This window comes from Triturus cristatus, chromosome 3_1, assembly GCF_964204655.1.
Source record: "Triturus cristatus chromosome 3_1, aTriCri1.1, whole genome shotgun sequence".
In the NCBI taxonomy this organism is placed as follows: Eukaryota; Metazoa; Chordata; class Amphibia; order Caudata; family Salamandridae; genus Triturus; species Triturus cristatus.
In genome coordinates, this window is record NC_140583.1 from 500,909,035 (window position 1) to 500,923,200 (window position 14,166).

Sequence of the window (14,166 nt, forward strand, 5' to 3'; positions counted from 1 at the left end):
AAATGGTTTTAACCAATAACCAATTTAATTCTGGCAAACCAAAAACCGGATAAAAGCAAGTGAGTCGGACAAGAGCCGGCCTATTAGGTGGGACAAGGCTCGTCCTAATTATGGATAGGTCAACATGTTTCTGCTTAACATGCCTAGTTGGCTAAGCATTCGTCAGGACCATGGGGAGCACCACGGCGGTATGCACACGCTAAGGTGCACCCTAACCAGTGGTGTTGTTAAACGGTACAACTTACTCTTATACCGCAAAAAGCCATCCTATAATTCAGGGGCTAGTAACGCCTGTAAAGAAAAAACAGACAAAAACAGACATAACACACATAAAGATATATAAAGACAGACACTTTGTGTCACTTGAATTGCTTATACTTTATGTGATTCAGGTGAACACAAATGGTAGGCCCATGCTGTGACGCGGGAGTCTGTGTTAAATAACATTATGTGGTTATAAAAAACTCCCACAGTAGGGTGCGGTGCTCCTTAAGGGCTAAGAGGACCTATACATTTATAGGTGTCTTTCATTACGATACTTAGCACTATTTGTGTCTGTGAAAAAGTTCAAATAGAACTGTATTGGCTGGTCGACCAGCGATATGCAGTCGACAGGGGCTATTTAGCCATTGTGTATGCCGAAAAATAGCTGACTCGTTCAAGTGGAGTGCATGCTGAAACGAGCGCACATAGTGTTTGCCAGGCGCCGTTGCTCCAGTGCATGAGATGCGCTGTTTTCCACGGGAGTGTGCGAGCATGGAAGTAAGTGGATATTTCTTTCCCCCGTCATCCATTCGGTCCCAGAGAGGCCCACCTGTGAGTACCTAGACAATTCAGTTTCTTCTGTTTTTACCCTCACAGATACTATAGCTCACTACCCCCCTCTCGGACCCATGACGCTAACAATACCTTTGTACTGAGTAAGAGTTCAGCCCCGTTTTTCCATGTTGTTGTTGTTTTTACCAACTTTATTTGTAGTCATGCACTGGAGCAACGGCGCCTGGCAAACACTATGTGCGCTCGTTTCAGCATGCACTCCACTTGAACGAGTCAGCTATTTTTCGGCATACACAATGGCTAAATAGCCCCTGTCGACTGCATATCGCTGGTCGACCAGCCAATACAGTTCTATTTGAACTTTTTCACAGACACAAATAGTGCTAAGTATCGTAATGAAAGACACCTATAAATGTATAGGTCCTCTTAGCCCTTAAGGAGCACCGCACCCTACTGTGGGAGTTTTTTATAACCACATAATGTTATTTAACACAGACTCCCGCGTCACAGCATGGGCCTACCATTTGTGTTCACCTGAATCACATAAAGTATAAGCAATTCAAGTGACACAAAGTGTCTGTCTTTATATATCTTTATGTGTGTTATGTCTGTTTTTGTCTGTTTTTTCTTTACAGGCGTTACTAGCCCCTGAATTATAGGATGGCTTTTTGCGGTATAAGAGTAAGTTGTACCGTTTAACAACACCACTGGTTAGGGTGCACCTTAGCGTGTGCATACCGCCGTGGTGCTCCCCATGGTCCTGACGAATGCTTAGCCAACTAGGCATGTTAAGCAGAAACATGTTGACCTATCCATAATTAGGACGAGCCTTGTCCCACCTAATAGGCCGGCTCTTGTCCGACTCACTTGCTTTTATCCGGTTTTTGGTTTGCCAGAATTAAATTGGTTATTGGTTAAAACCATTTACCTTTTAAACTTTCACCTTCCGTTCTATCACAACCAGCTCCGCTGTAATTCAGGCGTTGCAGCACACCAGAGAGGCATTCGGCCTCTCTGGTGGGAACCCGATGATGAAGCATGTCACCAACTAGGTTGGTGAGTGAGGGTTCTTTTAAAACACTATTTTGGTTTTTGCCCACGCCTTTTCTCTTGGTTTGCTCCTTACCTAACTCACTCTTTTGTTGTTGATTTATTATGTCTCTATGTCCAACAATTTGGGGAAAAAACATTTACAATCCTAATAATCCATTCCTGAAACACCTTAAGGTGTGGAAACGCTTTATTGATGATGTGCTGATTGTATGGCACGGAACCAAGGAAGAGGCAACAGAATTTGTCCAATGGGTCAATTCCAAGGACACCCATCTCAGATTCACACACACGATTGATGTGAACCACGCAATGTTTCTGGATCTAGACATTACCATGACCCAAGAAGGATTCACAACAAAGGTTCATAACAAAACCACAGATAAAAACAGTTTACTTCTCTATGAGAGCTACCATCCTAGGGCCCTGAGACAAAACCTCCCGGTAGGTCAGTTCCTCCGAATCCGAGGGAACTGCTCGAATACAACAACCTTTGAGGAGCAGGCTGAACAACTGGAAAATAAACTTCTAGAATGCCACTACCCGAGAAAAATGGTGAGACGAGCAAGGAAACGTGCCAGGAACAATCCAAGAGAGTCACTACTAGAGGATATAACAAAAGGAGACACCAAAAGACCAGTATGCGTTACGACATACACTCCGATCTCAAACAAAGTACAAAAAACCATGAGAAAAAACTGCCACATTCTCAATAGTGCTGGAAACCAGTGGCAGCCACCTTTATTTGCCTTTAGAAGGAACAGGAGTCTGCGCGACGAACTAGTACACGCAAAGAGACCATCGACCGGAGAAGAGGAACAACAAACCCTGTGGAGCCAACCACGGCCCGTCGGCCACTTCTCCTGTGGGAACTGTACATCCTGCGCATTCACTTCTAATACCAAGGAGGTAGACATAGGAACGGGGATCCCATGGCAACTGCGAGAATTCAGTAATTGCAACACGGAGAACGTCGTATACCTCTTGAACTGCCCATGCGACCTCAAATACGTTGGCTTGACCACCAGGAAAATCAAAGTGCGTATCAATGAACATCGGAGCACGATTCGGTGTAAAAAGACCAACACCAAACTGACTCGTCATTTCACTGAAAAAAAACATAAAGACACAGACCTGAAATGGACCATTCTGGAAGTAATGAAAAAACGAAAGTTTGACCTTACTAAAGCCCTACACGTAAGAGAACAACGCTGGGTGTTCCGTTTACGAACCTGGGACAAAGGGCTCAACGATGAAATACCGTGGCTCCAAATGGGGCGTTGAAACCTCTAACAACCACCAGTAGATTAATTCACACTAACACATAGACGGAGTGTACCTGGTATACCATCACACGACACTATGAAACCATCGGTACATGCAGTGCCCTGTCTTAAATGAGTTTACTTAAAATGGGCTGAGTCTACCTGGAATTGGCACCCTTAGCTGGCTTTTAAACTAAGCCAACGTCGTGAGGCTAATAGGCCACATGCCCTCCAAAGTCATCCTCCCCCAGCTGGAACCGTCTCTCACCCAGGCTTAACGCATGAATAGCAATGATAGCGCAGAAACTCAGCGCTAATACCCAACATTTGACATCTTCACCCTTATCACCCTTATTATGATCTTCTTTTGGAATACCTGTTTGCACAAGTGCATCAGAGCAAGTCCAACCGAAAACTGCCCGCTAGTACACGCACAACATCGCCCATCTGGGCAGCTCTAGACTCAGGGTAGAATACCCCCCCTTTGTTCTGGGCAATCAGCCGCTCACCCGTTCACACACCGGGTGCTTCGCAGTCACGCACCAGTTACACACAGAGCAGACGTGTACTTCTGCCCCTTCTGCAAAATCTCGCCCCTCTGGGCAGCTAAAAAATCTAGGTAGAATTTCACCTTGCATCACAGTAATTGACCGCCCACCCGTTTCCACATCTGGTGCCTTGGCAGTCACGCACCAATAGCACACAAGAGCATGCGTGTACTTTTGCCAATTTAAAACTAGGCACTGTCGCGTAGGGCACGGACCACCGCACACTTTTCCTCCGTGATTTCCGTCACGCGCTTCACTTCTCTAATCTGAGCATGTGCGTAACTCCACCATTTTGAAACCAGGCACTCGCGCTTCAGGACACAGGAAGTAGTGCTCTGGGTTTATTTACACTGAGCATGTGCACAGTGCGGCCATGGATGAATCAGGCTTCCCCTCCAGGGACACAGGAAACCACGCACCTGATTTCACTTAGCACCACTTAAAACCAATTTGCTTAAGTGAGCAGACTATAAAAGCACAACGGCTCTCCACCCAGTCCTACACCGGGGAGGAACGGGAGCAGTCGCCTAGGATCCACGCAGGAAACTTTCCTTGAGGCAGTAAGGGTGTGAATGAGATCGGATTGAATAAAAGTACTTTGGGGCAATTAGCACAATTTGTACTTGAAGAACCATAATTCTCACACCAGCTGTGATCTATATGTTTTTTCCACAGGTTCTGACAAACAGGGGGTTCCCCTTCCCTCCTCCCATGGGGCCAGTAGCTTTCGTTTTTAGGGTAAGAACAGTGAGACACGTGCTCTCACCTTTGCATCCCCATCGTGTACACAAATTGAGTGGCACATGTCACATGAGTAGTCACTCACACAGAAACTGGATCAGTGCATCACCATCTATGGTATGCCAAGTCAGAGAGATACTAATGTCCTTGATAAGTTGCAACATACAAACACACACACAATCTGATGCAGACTGCACATTCGTGGTGAAATCATACATGTTGTAGAGACCACATTTGCAAATTTATATATGGCAATGAAAAAGCTTACGAAAAAAAGTTATCTTTTATATAAATTTTTTGTTCCATCCATGTTTGAAAATCTCTTTTCTCCTTTAGCATGTTTATGTTAGAGATTTGATTCAACTCACATTAAAATTATTTTCAAAAAGAAATGTAAAGAAAAAGTTCAAAATAAACGTTTACAACCGTCAAAACCTGTATATTCAGGTAAAGGCCTCATTCTGGTTTAACAGAGTCCAGAGCCTGCTCTGCAGGATAGAATAATGTGTAAACCAGACAGAGGCTAGGTGGACTTGACTCTGTAAGTGGCTGAAGAGCACATCCATTGCTCATTGTGCCTGGAAGAGGTTTCAGTCCAGCAGGTAATGAAGACAGGGCATTGGGGGGGACAGGTGTGTGTACAAAGGCCCTACCTTACATTGTTAGCAACTGGAAATGGGTTATTACCATGCTGTGTATGGACGGAGGCCAATGGAATGGGTGAAGGTCTTTGCCAAAGTAGCCCCTGGCCACAGTTCACAGCAGAAAGCTGCTTGTAGGAGGCCATAAGGACACAGTTCAGTTATTCGCCACTACTACGGTCTGTTGTTATATATTTTTATTCTCTCCCTACATTTTCTTTTACAGGCTTGAATCTAGGAGTCATCCAATTGTGGAGTGTGACGCTGATCACGCCCACACAGTGGTACACTCTTGCCACTTTTGGTAAGAACGGAGCCCCCATTTACATATTTAGGTCCTGATGAATGCCCTGGACCCTCCTGGGCCAAGACGGCAGAAACATGTCGACCTCTAAACACAACGGTTAGGCGACACTAATTCCCCCACATACCGTCACCTGCTTTTAAACATCATATAGTTACCTTTCACATTAAAAAACACAATGAGGATAACTATAATGATTTTTAATCTCACTCACTCATACACGGGCCCCCACTTAGTTTAGAAGTGCATCCCTGTCGTCAGGTGTATGCCCGCCCTCTATCAAACCAAGGTTTTAGAGGGTGAGGACTGGTCAATGATGAAGCATGACACCAGGTGGTGTGTGAGACCAGTCCGTTACTTTTTGTGATATGTCCCCACTCACAATATAACTCAAACCTTAAAGTGGTTATCACTTTAGGAGCAGCTCTTTTGTGGTTAAACAAATATTTTTACATATAACCTTGTGTGGAGTTTCTTTTGTGGTGTGCCTAGTGTGTTGCTGCTGTGTGTGTGTATGCGCAAACGCTTTACACGTTGCCTCTGGGATAAGCCTGACCGCTCATGCCAAGCTACCAATGGGGTGAGCAGGGGTATTCGTCAGCGTGTAACTCCCTTGCCCTGACTAGTGTGGTGGTTTCTGCCTGGCTTAGGCGCAAGCCCTAACCAACCAGAAATCCCATTTCTAACAACCCTCCTTTGCGGATTTCAGAATGGGACTAAAGACTTGGCTCTTTGACTGAGACAAGCGAAACATCACTGTTTGGACGCCTTCAGGGGTGATGAGCTGCGCTTCATAAATGATTGATTGAATTTGACTGTGAATATCATTTCTCTAAATTCTTTATTCACGTTCTTGTTGTAGCCAATGGAACAGTCAATCAAGTGACAAGTGATGTGCTAGTTATGTGATAAATCATTTGAAGGAGGTGATGGGAAGAGGTGAGTTTGGTGAATTGTATTGTAAACTGGGGGCTGGCGAAGAAGCTACTGCGTGTTCTGTGAGAGCGTCTACTGTATGAATTTGTTTGTGTAGGTTGAGGTCATCAAGAATGGGAGCAGTGGAAGTGAGCCATGTCTCTGTTATGAAAAGTGATTTATTCTCTAACTTAGAAGGTGGGTTTTAAGACGTCTATTATGCCCAGGAAGAATATGATCATAGAAGAGCAAAAATGTGGCAGGTGGTGTGTTAGTGGTGGGTTGTGAGGGGTGTAAGTTTCACGTGGTAAAGTGGGTAAAGATAAGGTTGTGTGGTGTTAGAAATTTCTGTATGTCTAACATAGACAATCCTGTGCGTTTGTGTGTATGTGTTGGACGGATTGTATGAGCAGAAATTGGAAGTTAGAAGACGCATGATGCATTACGGCCCTTTGCAAATGCAAGGTTCCAGAACTGGTGGCGGGGTGAATGCAAGTGCACGATGAAGTATCTTGTGAGTTAGAGAAGACCGGACCCTTTTGTTTCCTGACGGGCTCCATGGAACCGTGATGTGAGTGTTTGGGTATGGGGATAGAATTCATGATTTAGAATGTTGAGTTAGCGGTTACACTCTGAGGAATAAAAACGTCTAATACAAAGCTACATCCGTGGTGTAATAATTGACATGTACCAAGGCTGGGGAGGACGCAAAAATTGTTGACGAGATAAGGGATACGTAACCCGAAGAATCAACAGTGCTCTCCTAGAGAGTTTACAATATGTGACTTGTGCGCGCACAACCTTTTTTCTCAATAATTTATATCCACTTGTGTTTGCGGTGTGCTCCTGGGGTAACGTACTCCAGTCTAGGTACATCGAGTAATATGTATAGAACTGCGTATCCAATCATAGGATGCGTCCCCCAGGGCACTACATAGCCTGTGAAGGTTTATTACATTAATTCAAATTCCTTCAGTATCCAGTTTGGTAAAACCACCAGTACTTTTACCAAGTTGATTATGATCTTCAAATTATTTTTATTTCATAGTTCATAAATTGATTCACAGTTCATAAATTGATTCACTTCATATATGATTTTTCTTATGTGGAACAAATACACAACTGTTTCCTAGATGTTCCAATGCATTATTATATATGTATTATACCCTTCCTCAGGGAACAAGGAGTTTTGTCGGTTAGCACTGCTGTGACAGACTTGTCACAGCAGTGCTAACCAACTAAGATGCATTGTAATGTTTTATTTATTTTTGTGTTTTATAGAGCGCGAACTTGACCCGTTAGGGTATCGGAGCGCTTTACAGGGATCATAGAAGTGTACAGTGGCATGGAATCACAAAGTACAAAAAATAAAGAGGGGGCGGTGTGCTGGATACATAACGGACAGAGGACACGTGTGTACAGATTACATTTATGTCTTTGCAAGTAATCAATATTAATTTGTCCTGAGATTACTGTTGTTTATTACCGCTTTCTTTAAATGCATCTCTTACCTCTACGCTTTGTGATTTCAGCTTCCACCACCGGTGCTACTAATTCCTGACACCCAGAAGCCTCTCTGGCAGCAAGACTGGTACCATGGTGCTATCCCTCGCTCGGAGGTCAACGAACTTCTGTCGAACAGCGGGGAATTCCTAGTCCGAGAAAGACATGGCACACAGGAGTATGTTCTCTCTGTGCTGTGGGAAGGACAATTACGACACTTCCTCATTCAATGTACGGATGTAAGTATTCCGTATGTACATCAACTAAGTATGTTGCACTGGTGAAGAAGAACTGCTTCTTAAAAAGAGTTGATCATTAGGATCTGTTTTTGCTCAGAGGCATCATTTCAGAGTATTTTACTGAATGCAGTAGGGGTATCTGTGTACCACATGGGAGAAGGTATGTAGGCCTTCAAGAGACCACCCTGTGTTCCCAGATATGAAAGGTCCACAAATCTGTAGCTCCAAAGCACTACAATTAAACAACATTAATAACTGCCATGTGTGTTTGTTGGCTTTAATTCATTCAACAGCTCTGTATACAAGTCTCACTCTATTTGATGTCATCAGAAGAGTGTTACAGTACTTGTTCGAAGCCTATTACATTCCTTAATACATGTTGAACTCTAGTTTTTTCTACAGGGGTTTTCCCCCTTGAAACACTTATTGTGGGCGCACTCCCATTAACCAACATTGATAACTTTTTGAATGGTTTCTTAGCTTTCGTAGCCTTTCTGGTCTCCGATTGTATTGCTAACATTGCGGATAGATATCTTGCATTATCTCTTAGGAGCTAAAAATGTTGTTTTTTCGAAAAATAACAGCGAAGTGATGTATGATACAGGTTGCTTTCCTGTTCCATTTGAAAGCTCGCAGCAGCGCTTCTGATTGCAAGTGGATTTTCAGGATAGTTCTCTGTTATTCTGAGAATGACCCGGGGCCCAGCAAGGCCCAGCAAGGCCCATCACTAAAACCTATGTTAATTTCCTGTAATCAAGAGAATCTCTTTACTACCCCGTAAAAAGCTGAGTAATCACCAACACTGATTGCTCTCCCACATAGTGCTTTCATTTCCCTACTTCTCAGCACTACTAACCATTAACTAGATAGACACCGCTCCGCAGTGGTCTCGTCTGTACCGTACTCTTTCATTAATATCATTTACTTGAATGAAATACATAAAAATAGATGCTATGGTCCTCGACGTAGCGTTTTTTAAATCTCATAAGGAGTGAAATTATACGTTAAACTAGACATTTTGGACAGCACTGTAAATTGGGAAATTGTTTTCCAACGCAGCTTCGGTATAACTGGCTACACAAAATCAATGTAGAGGTGGTTTTAAATAATAAGAGTTCTCCAGGCACAAAGTCATCAGCCCATTGGACAAAACTTCACGCTAACGTCACTGCATCACTCTTGAAGCCCATCAGAAAAGCATTATTCTAGGGTCCCGTGGTTCCTACGGGATCCTATTATTCTTCATAGAGTTAAATTGGGTGCCTTGCTGTCTTTATCTGAATGCTACAGACACCGTCTCCTTGTGGCCACAAAACAACCTTTTAGTATTACCAAACCCGAATTACGATTTGATAACACATCACCGAATCGCAATTTGGATTTGCGACTACATACTGAATTGCTATTTGGAATGAGTGTGTTTTGGGCATCCATTTCAAAAAGCATTTCACAATGGGATGTATTAATCTTACTCCCAGTCGCAAAACATTAAAATATTTTACCGATTACTGACGGGAAGGAGTCTCCAACGGGTATTTCTTACCCTTTGTGAATGTTTTTAAAAAAACGTATTTTTTGGTGTAAGCAGGCAGCTTTCTCATAAAAAGTTCTGTAGAAGTTTTCTTTTTTTTTTTTAAAACACGTTCTATTTTCATTTTAGGAACTAAGTCGTTACTGTTTGCTAATGACTTGGCATTTTTGATTTTAGGGCCTGATAGCCTCTCCAGGATTGATCATTGCAACGCCCTATTTCTTAACATCAAGAAGTTATTTCTTAACAAACTGCAGATTCTGCAAAATGCAGCTGCCCGATTACTTCTGGGTATTCCCATCGTGAATGTCTCTTCTTCCCTTACTGACCTTCATTGGCTTCCCAGTGCAGTGATTTTAAGGTTCTCTGCAACGCCGTTAGGGCACTTCACGAGAAGGGGCCAGCATATTTTAAGCTTAGTGTCTGCTGGTACATTCCTCCCAGATCACTCCGTTCAGCAACCTGGCTGTCCCCAAATTAAAACAAGCATTAGCATAGCCAATAGGTCTCGCCTTTGGGACCTTATAAGTGTTTAGCCATGCAACAGTTGCGTAACTAAATACTTATAAGGTCCCAAAAGCAAGACCTATTGGCTATGCAAAGCGGCCGTGCGGCCGCGAAAGTAAAAGTGATCGCGATCAAACATCAAAGCGGCCGTGCGGCCGAAAGTAAAAGTAATCGCGGTAAAACGCGACGCTCGCGCCCGCGCACATGCACTCTAGCTCTAGGCTGGCCTGGTAGCACTTTTTGGAGGCCTCTCAATAAGTCTCGCCAGACCAGCGCATGCGCTGGGTCAGGCGAAACCTAAAAAGTTCAGTGGGGAGGAAGAAGTTCTGCGGGTAGCACCTCACGGCCCTGGACCTCCCTAACCCTTGTACTGAAAAAGGAAACCGATCTGCTATGAGTTGTGACTTGAATTCTCATAATGCATCATTATCCTTAGTTACCTGTTCCCTGCTGCTCCGCCTGTATGAATGTGTTGTGTGTCGAATGTTGAAATTCTTCATGAGAAAGAGGAATGCTGGAGTGCCTGGTGTGGTTGAGAGAGACGGTTGGAGTGTGTGGGCTGAGCAGCAAGGATGATGCATCTGGTGGCGGTGAACTTCATACCTTCTACTTACCATCTAAACCTGTTACTAAGCCTAATAAACCTTCTACTTATAACCTACTTCATGGCACCACTCGACTTCTTTTGGATTGTAACACTAACCTTTAGGAAAGCTCTTAAAACCTGGCTTTTCAAACAGTAACTCTCTGTTGCACAACCATCCTCAATTTCAGTCGACTATCTTCTTATGAGTTTAGCGACTAGACACCCTTGGGTATTAGTGCGCTCCACAAATTTTACTTCATTCATTCATAAATCTTGTAATGCTTTATTTATGTTGTTGAGTGAATATATGGGTTTTACGTGCCTATATTTGAAAAATAACTAGACGTGAAGTACTCCTGATTATAATACTTATTTGTAAAGAAAAAATAGCAAAATGGAATTTAAATGACCATGGGAAGGGCTAAAATATTTTGGAGTTCAAATACATTTGCCAATTAGTGCAATTCAATATCGTGGTAATGTTGTTACAGGTTCAGGCTTCTGCCATGCAAACAACGGCGCACTGAGAGCACCATTTTTTCACAAGATCCGCCTGATATTGATTGTTCTATTTTAGTCGACCCAGATATCAGTGGGGCTTCAGGAAGCAACCATACCCTATTTGGGAGGAAAAACATACTGTGTAACATTAGGTCGCTCTCGAAACACAGTGCTGAAGTTTGGGACTTAATCTCTTCCAAACAACCAGATTTATGCTACCTCACAGAAACGTGGTTGAAACCACATTCCACTCCTGCCATAACCTTGGGAGTCCCTAGTGACTATAAAATAGTTAGGCTGGATCGCCCCACTAAAACTGGTGGGGGGATCGCAATTGTACATAAACAGGAAATTAGTATATCTGTTTTAGACGAAATAAGTTCCCCAGAAATTGAATTACTAATTTTTAAAATAATACTGCCATCAAATGATACTCAAATGGGTGCATTAGTATATCGACCCCCTGGATCGTACAATAATTTCTCTAGCTTATTGACTGAGCTACTTGCCCCATATGTCAATAGTGACAGCGATTTTATTTTAGTCGGAGATTTTAATGTACACTGTGACAAGTCGGACTGTTGCGAGGCCCAATCCCTACTACATGACCTGTCCTCATTAGGCCTTATGAAACGTAATTCTGGGCCCACACATCAGGCGGGCCATACCCTTGACTTGGTATTTTCCAATTTTATGCTGGTCTCTTGTCCACCAGCAAGGCAGGTTAACTGGACAGACCACTATGTTGTGGAATTCCTTACTCCCTACCCGAAACGTATCTCCTCTCGAACTAAACAATTACCGAGGATACGTAGACAGTGGCACAAAATTACCGACACTATTTTTAAAAATAATTTTTATTGCCCACCTTTTGTTCCTCACGAAAATATTGATATGGCCGTTAAAAATTGTGAAAAAGCTATTGTGGAAACTATTGACAAGATTGCCCCTCTTAAACAATTTAAACCCAGACCAACAAAGAAACAAGAAATATGGTTTACTGATCAACTTAGGACGTTAAAATTACATGCCAGGAAACTTGAAAAGAGATGGAGAACCTCTCATTTGATCGAGGACAAAAATAAATATTGGGACTCACTATCTATATACCATAAAGCCATTCGTGTTGCCTGCAAAACTCACATTGCATCGCAAATTACAGCTGCAAGAAACTCTTCAAGGATTTTGTACCAAGTTCTACAATCCTTTGTTAAACCGGCAGCATGTGAATCTTCGGATCTTGCATCCCAACAGCTGTGTGACGACATTTCTTGCTTTTTTACGAACAAAATAGATACAATCTATGACAAAATAGTTTGCACTAATAACAAACTGACCACAGATATGGCACCTCTGCAAATAGATGCTGACCCCAAACTGCATAAATTTACGTTAAGCTTTTTTCCACCCATTTCTTTACAAGAGACATCTGCACTAATATCACGGATTAAAAGTGGCAGTCCTGACGATATCATCCCAGCCAGGATTATGCCTGTCCTGACTGACGAGCTGTGCCCCATGATCCAAAGGTTGGTGAATCTCTCTCTGGGCTCAGGCACTGTCCCAAGAGAGTGGAAACGTGCTCTTATCAGGCCTATTAGGAAGAATACTGCTATCCCATGGTCCGATCTAACAAATCTCAGGCCCATATCCCTATTACCATTCTTAGGGAAACTGATCGCAAAATATGTTAACTGTCATCTGTCCAATCACATTGAACTTGTTGGCGGCCTGGACTATTCACAATCAGGGTTCAGGCCGAAACACAGCACGGAGTCTACCCTGCTGTCTGTTATGGATGACTTACATATGTATCTGGACAAGGGTTTCTCAGTAATCCTAGTTCTTTTAGATCTTTCAGCAGCGTTCGACACCGTGTCCCATACCATTCTTATTGACCGCTTGTCGAACGCTGGCATTGAGGATAAAGCCATTGACTGGCTAAAGAGCTTCCTATCTGGGCGTTCCCAGAGAGTGATCATGGACACGTATCGATCAGCGGAGGTGGAGATATCTAAAGGGGTGCCACAGGGCTCTTGTTTAAGCCCTACCTTATTTAACATCTATGTGGCACCCCTGGCAAGAGTGATGCGCAGCTATGGATTCATCCCAGTATCCTATGCTGATGATACCCAGCTCCTCTTCCCTTTTAAGACCATGTCCGCCGAAATTAAAAACTCCTTTTCTGCGGGCATGAAGGCGGTGGCTCATTGGATGTCTTCCAACTTCCGTCAATGCAATGTCAGCAAGACGGAACTAATGTTGTTTGGAGAAGCCAAACTATTGTGGACCCCTGATTGGTGGCCTCCCGATTTGGGAGTAGCTCCGGAATCCAAACAGGTTGTGAAGAGTTTAGGGATTCGGCTGGATCAAGACCTGTCATTTGGACAGCATGTTAACCACACTGCTGAAATTTGCTTCCATACCATTGGCCTGCTACGCAGAGTTTTTCCCTTACTACCGGACTCTTTTAGCAGAACTCTGGTCCAAACATTGGTTCTGAGTCGTATTGACTACTGTAATGGCCTGTTGCTTTCTGCCAACGAAAACGTGTTGGCCAAGCTTCAGGTCATTCAAAACACCGCGGCTCGTCTTGTCCTTAATGTTCCTCCAAGAACTGCGTCCAAACCTCTTCTGGAGAAATTGCACTGGCTTTCCATTCGCCAGAGATCTAAGTTCAAGATATGCTGCTTGATTCATAAATGTTTAAATGGACAAGGGCCTACTTATCTTCAGAACAAATTTGTTCCTTATGTCCCAAGTCGTTCACTTAGGTCCAGTAACTGTCTTCTTCTGGTGACTCCCCGTGCAAAGAAATCTAGACACGGTAGTAAAGCACTATCTATCGTAGGCCCTACTCTATGGAACAGACTTCCCCTTTATCTGAGACAGTGCAAAGAACATCTCACTTTCAGGAAACTCCTGAAGACTGTGTTGTTCAGAAATGAGATCTAGCTCCTTTATTCCTCTGTTTTACCGGCTCCACAAAGCGCAGAGATACTCCAGCTGGAGTCGATTCTAGCGCTATACAAACCCACAAATAAATAAATAAATAAAA

At 43.3% G+C, this 14,166-nt stretch overlaps 1 protein-coding gene across 3 annotated transcripts in view; it reads left to right on the top strand.

The window, feature by feature from the left end:
• Positions 1–14,166, top strand: part of FES (FES proto-oncogene, tyrosine kinase) — a 580,113-nt gene that overhangs the window by 440,884 nt on the left and 125,063 nt on the right. For all 3 annotated transcript variants that reach the window (XM_085644363.1, XM_085644367.1, XM_085644366.1), the window contains exon 12: positions 7,774–7,983. In XM_085644363.1, coding sequence (XP_085500489.1) covers positions 7,774–7,983 — 210 coding nt within the window. The remainder of the gene's footprint in view (positions 1–7,773; positions 7,984–14,166) is intronic.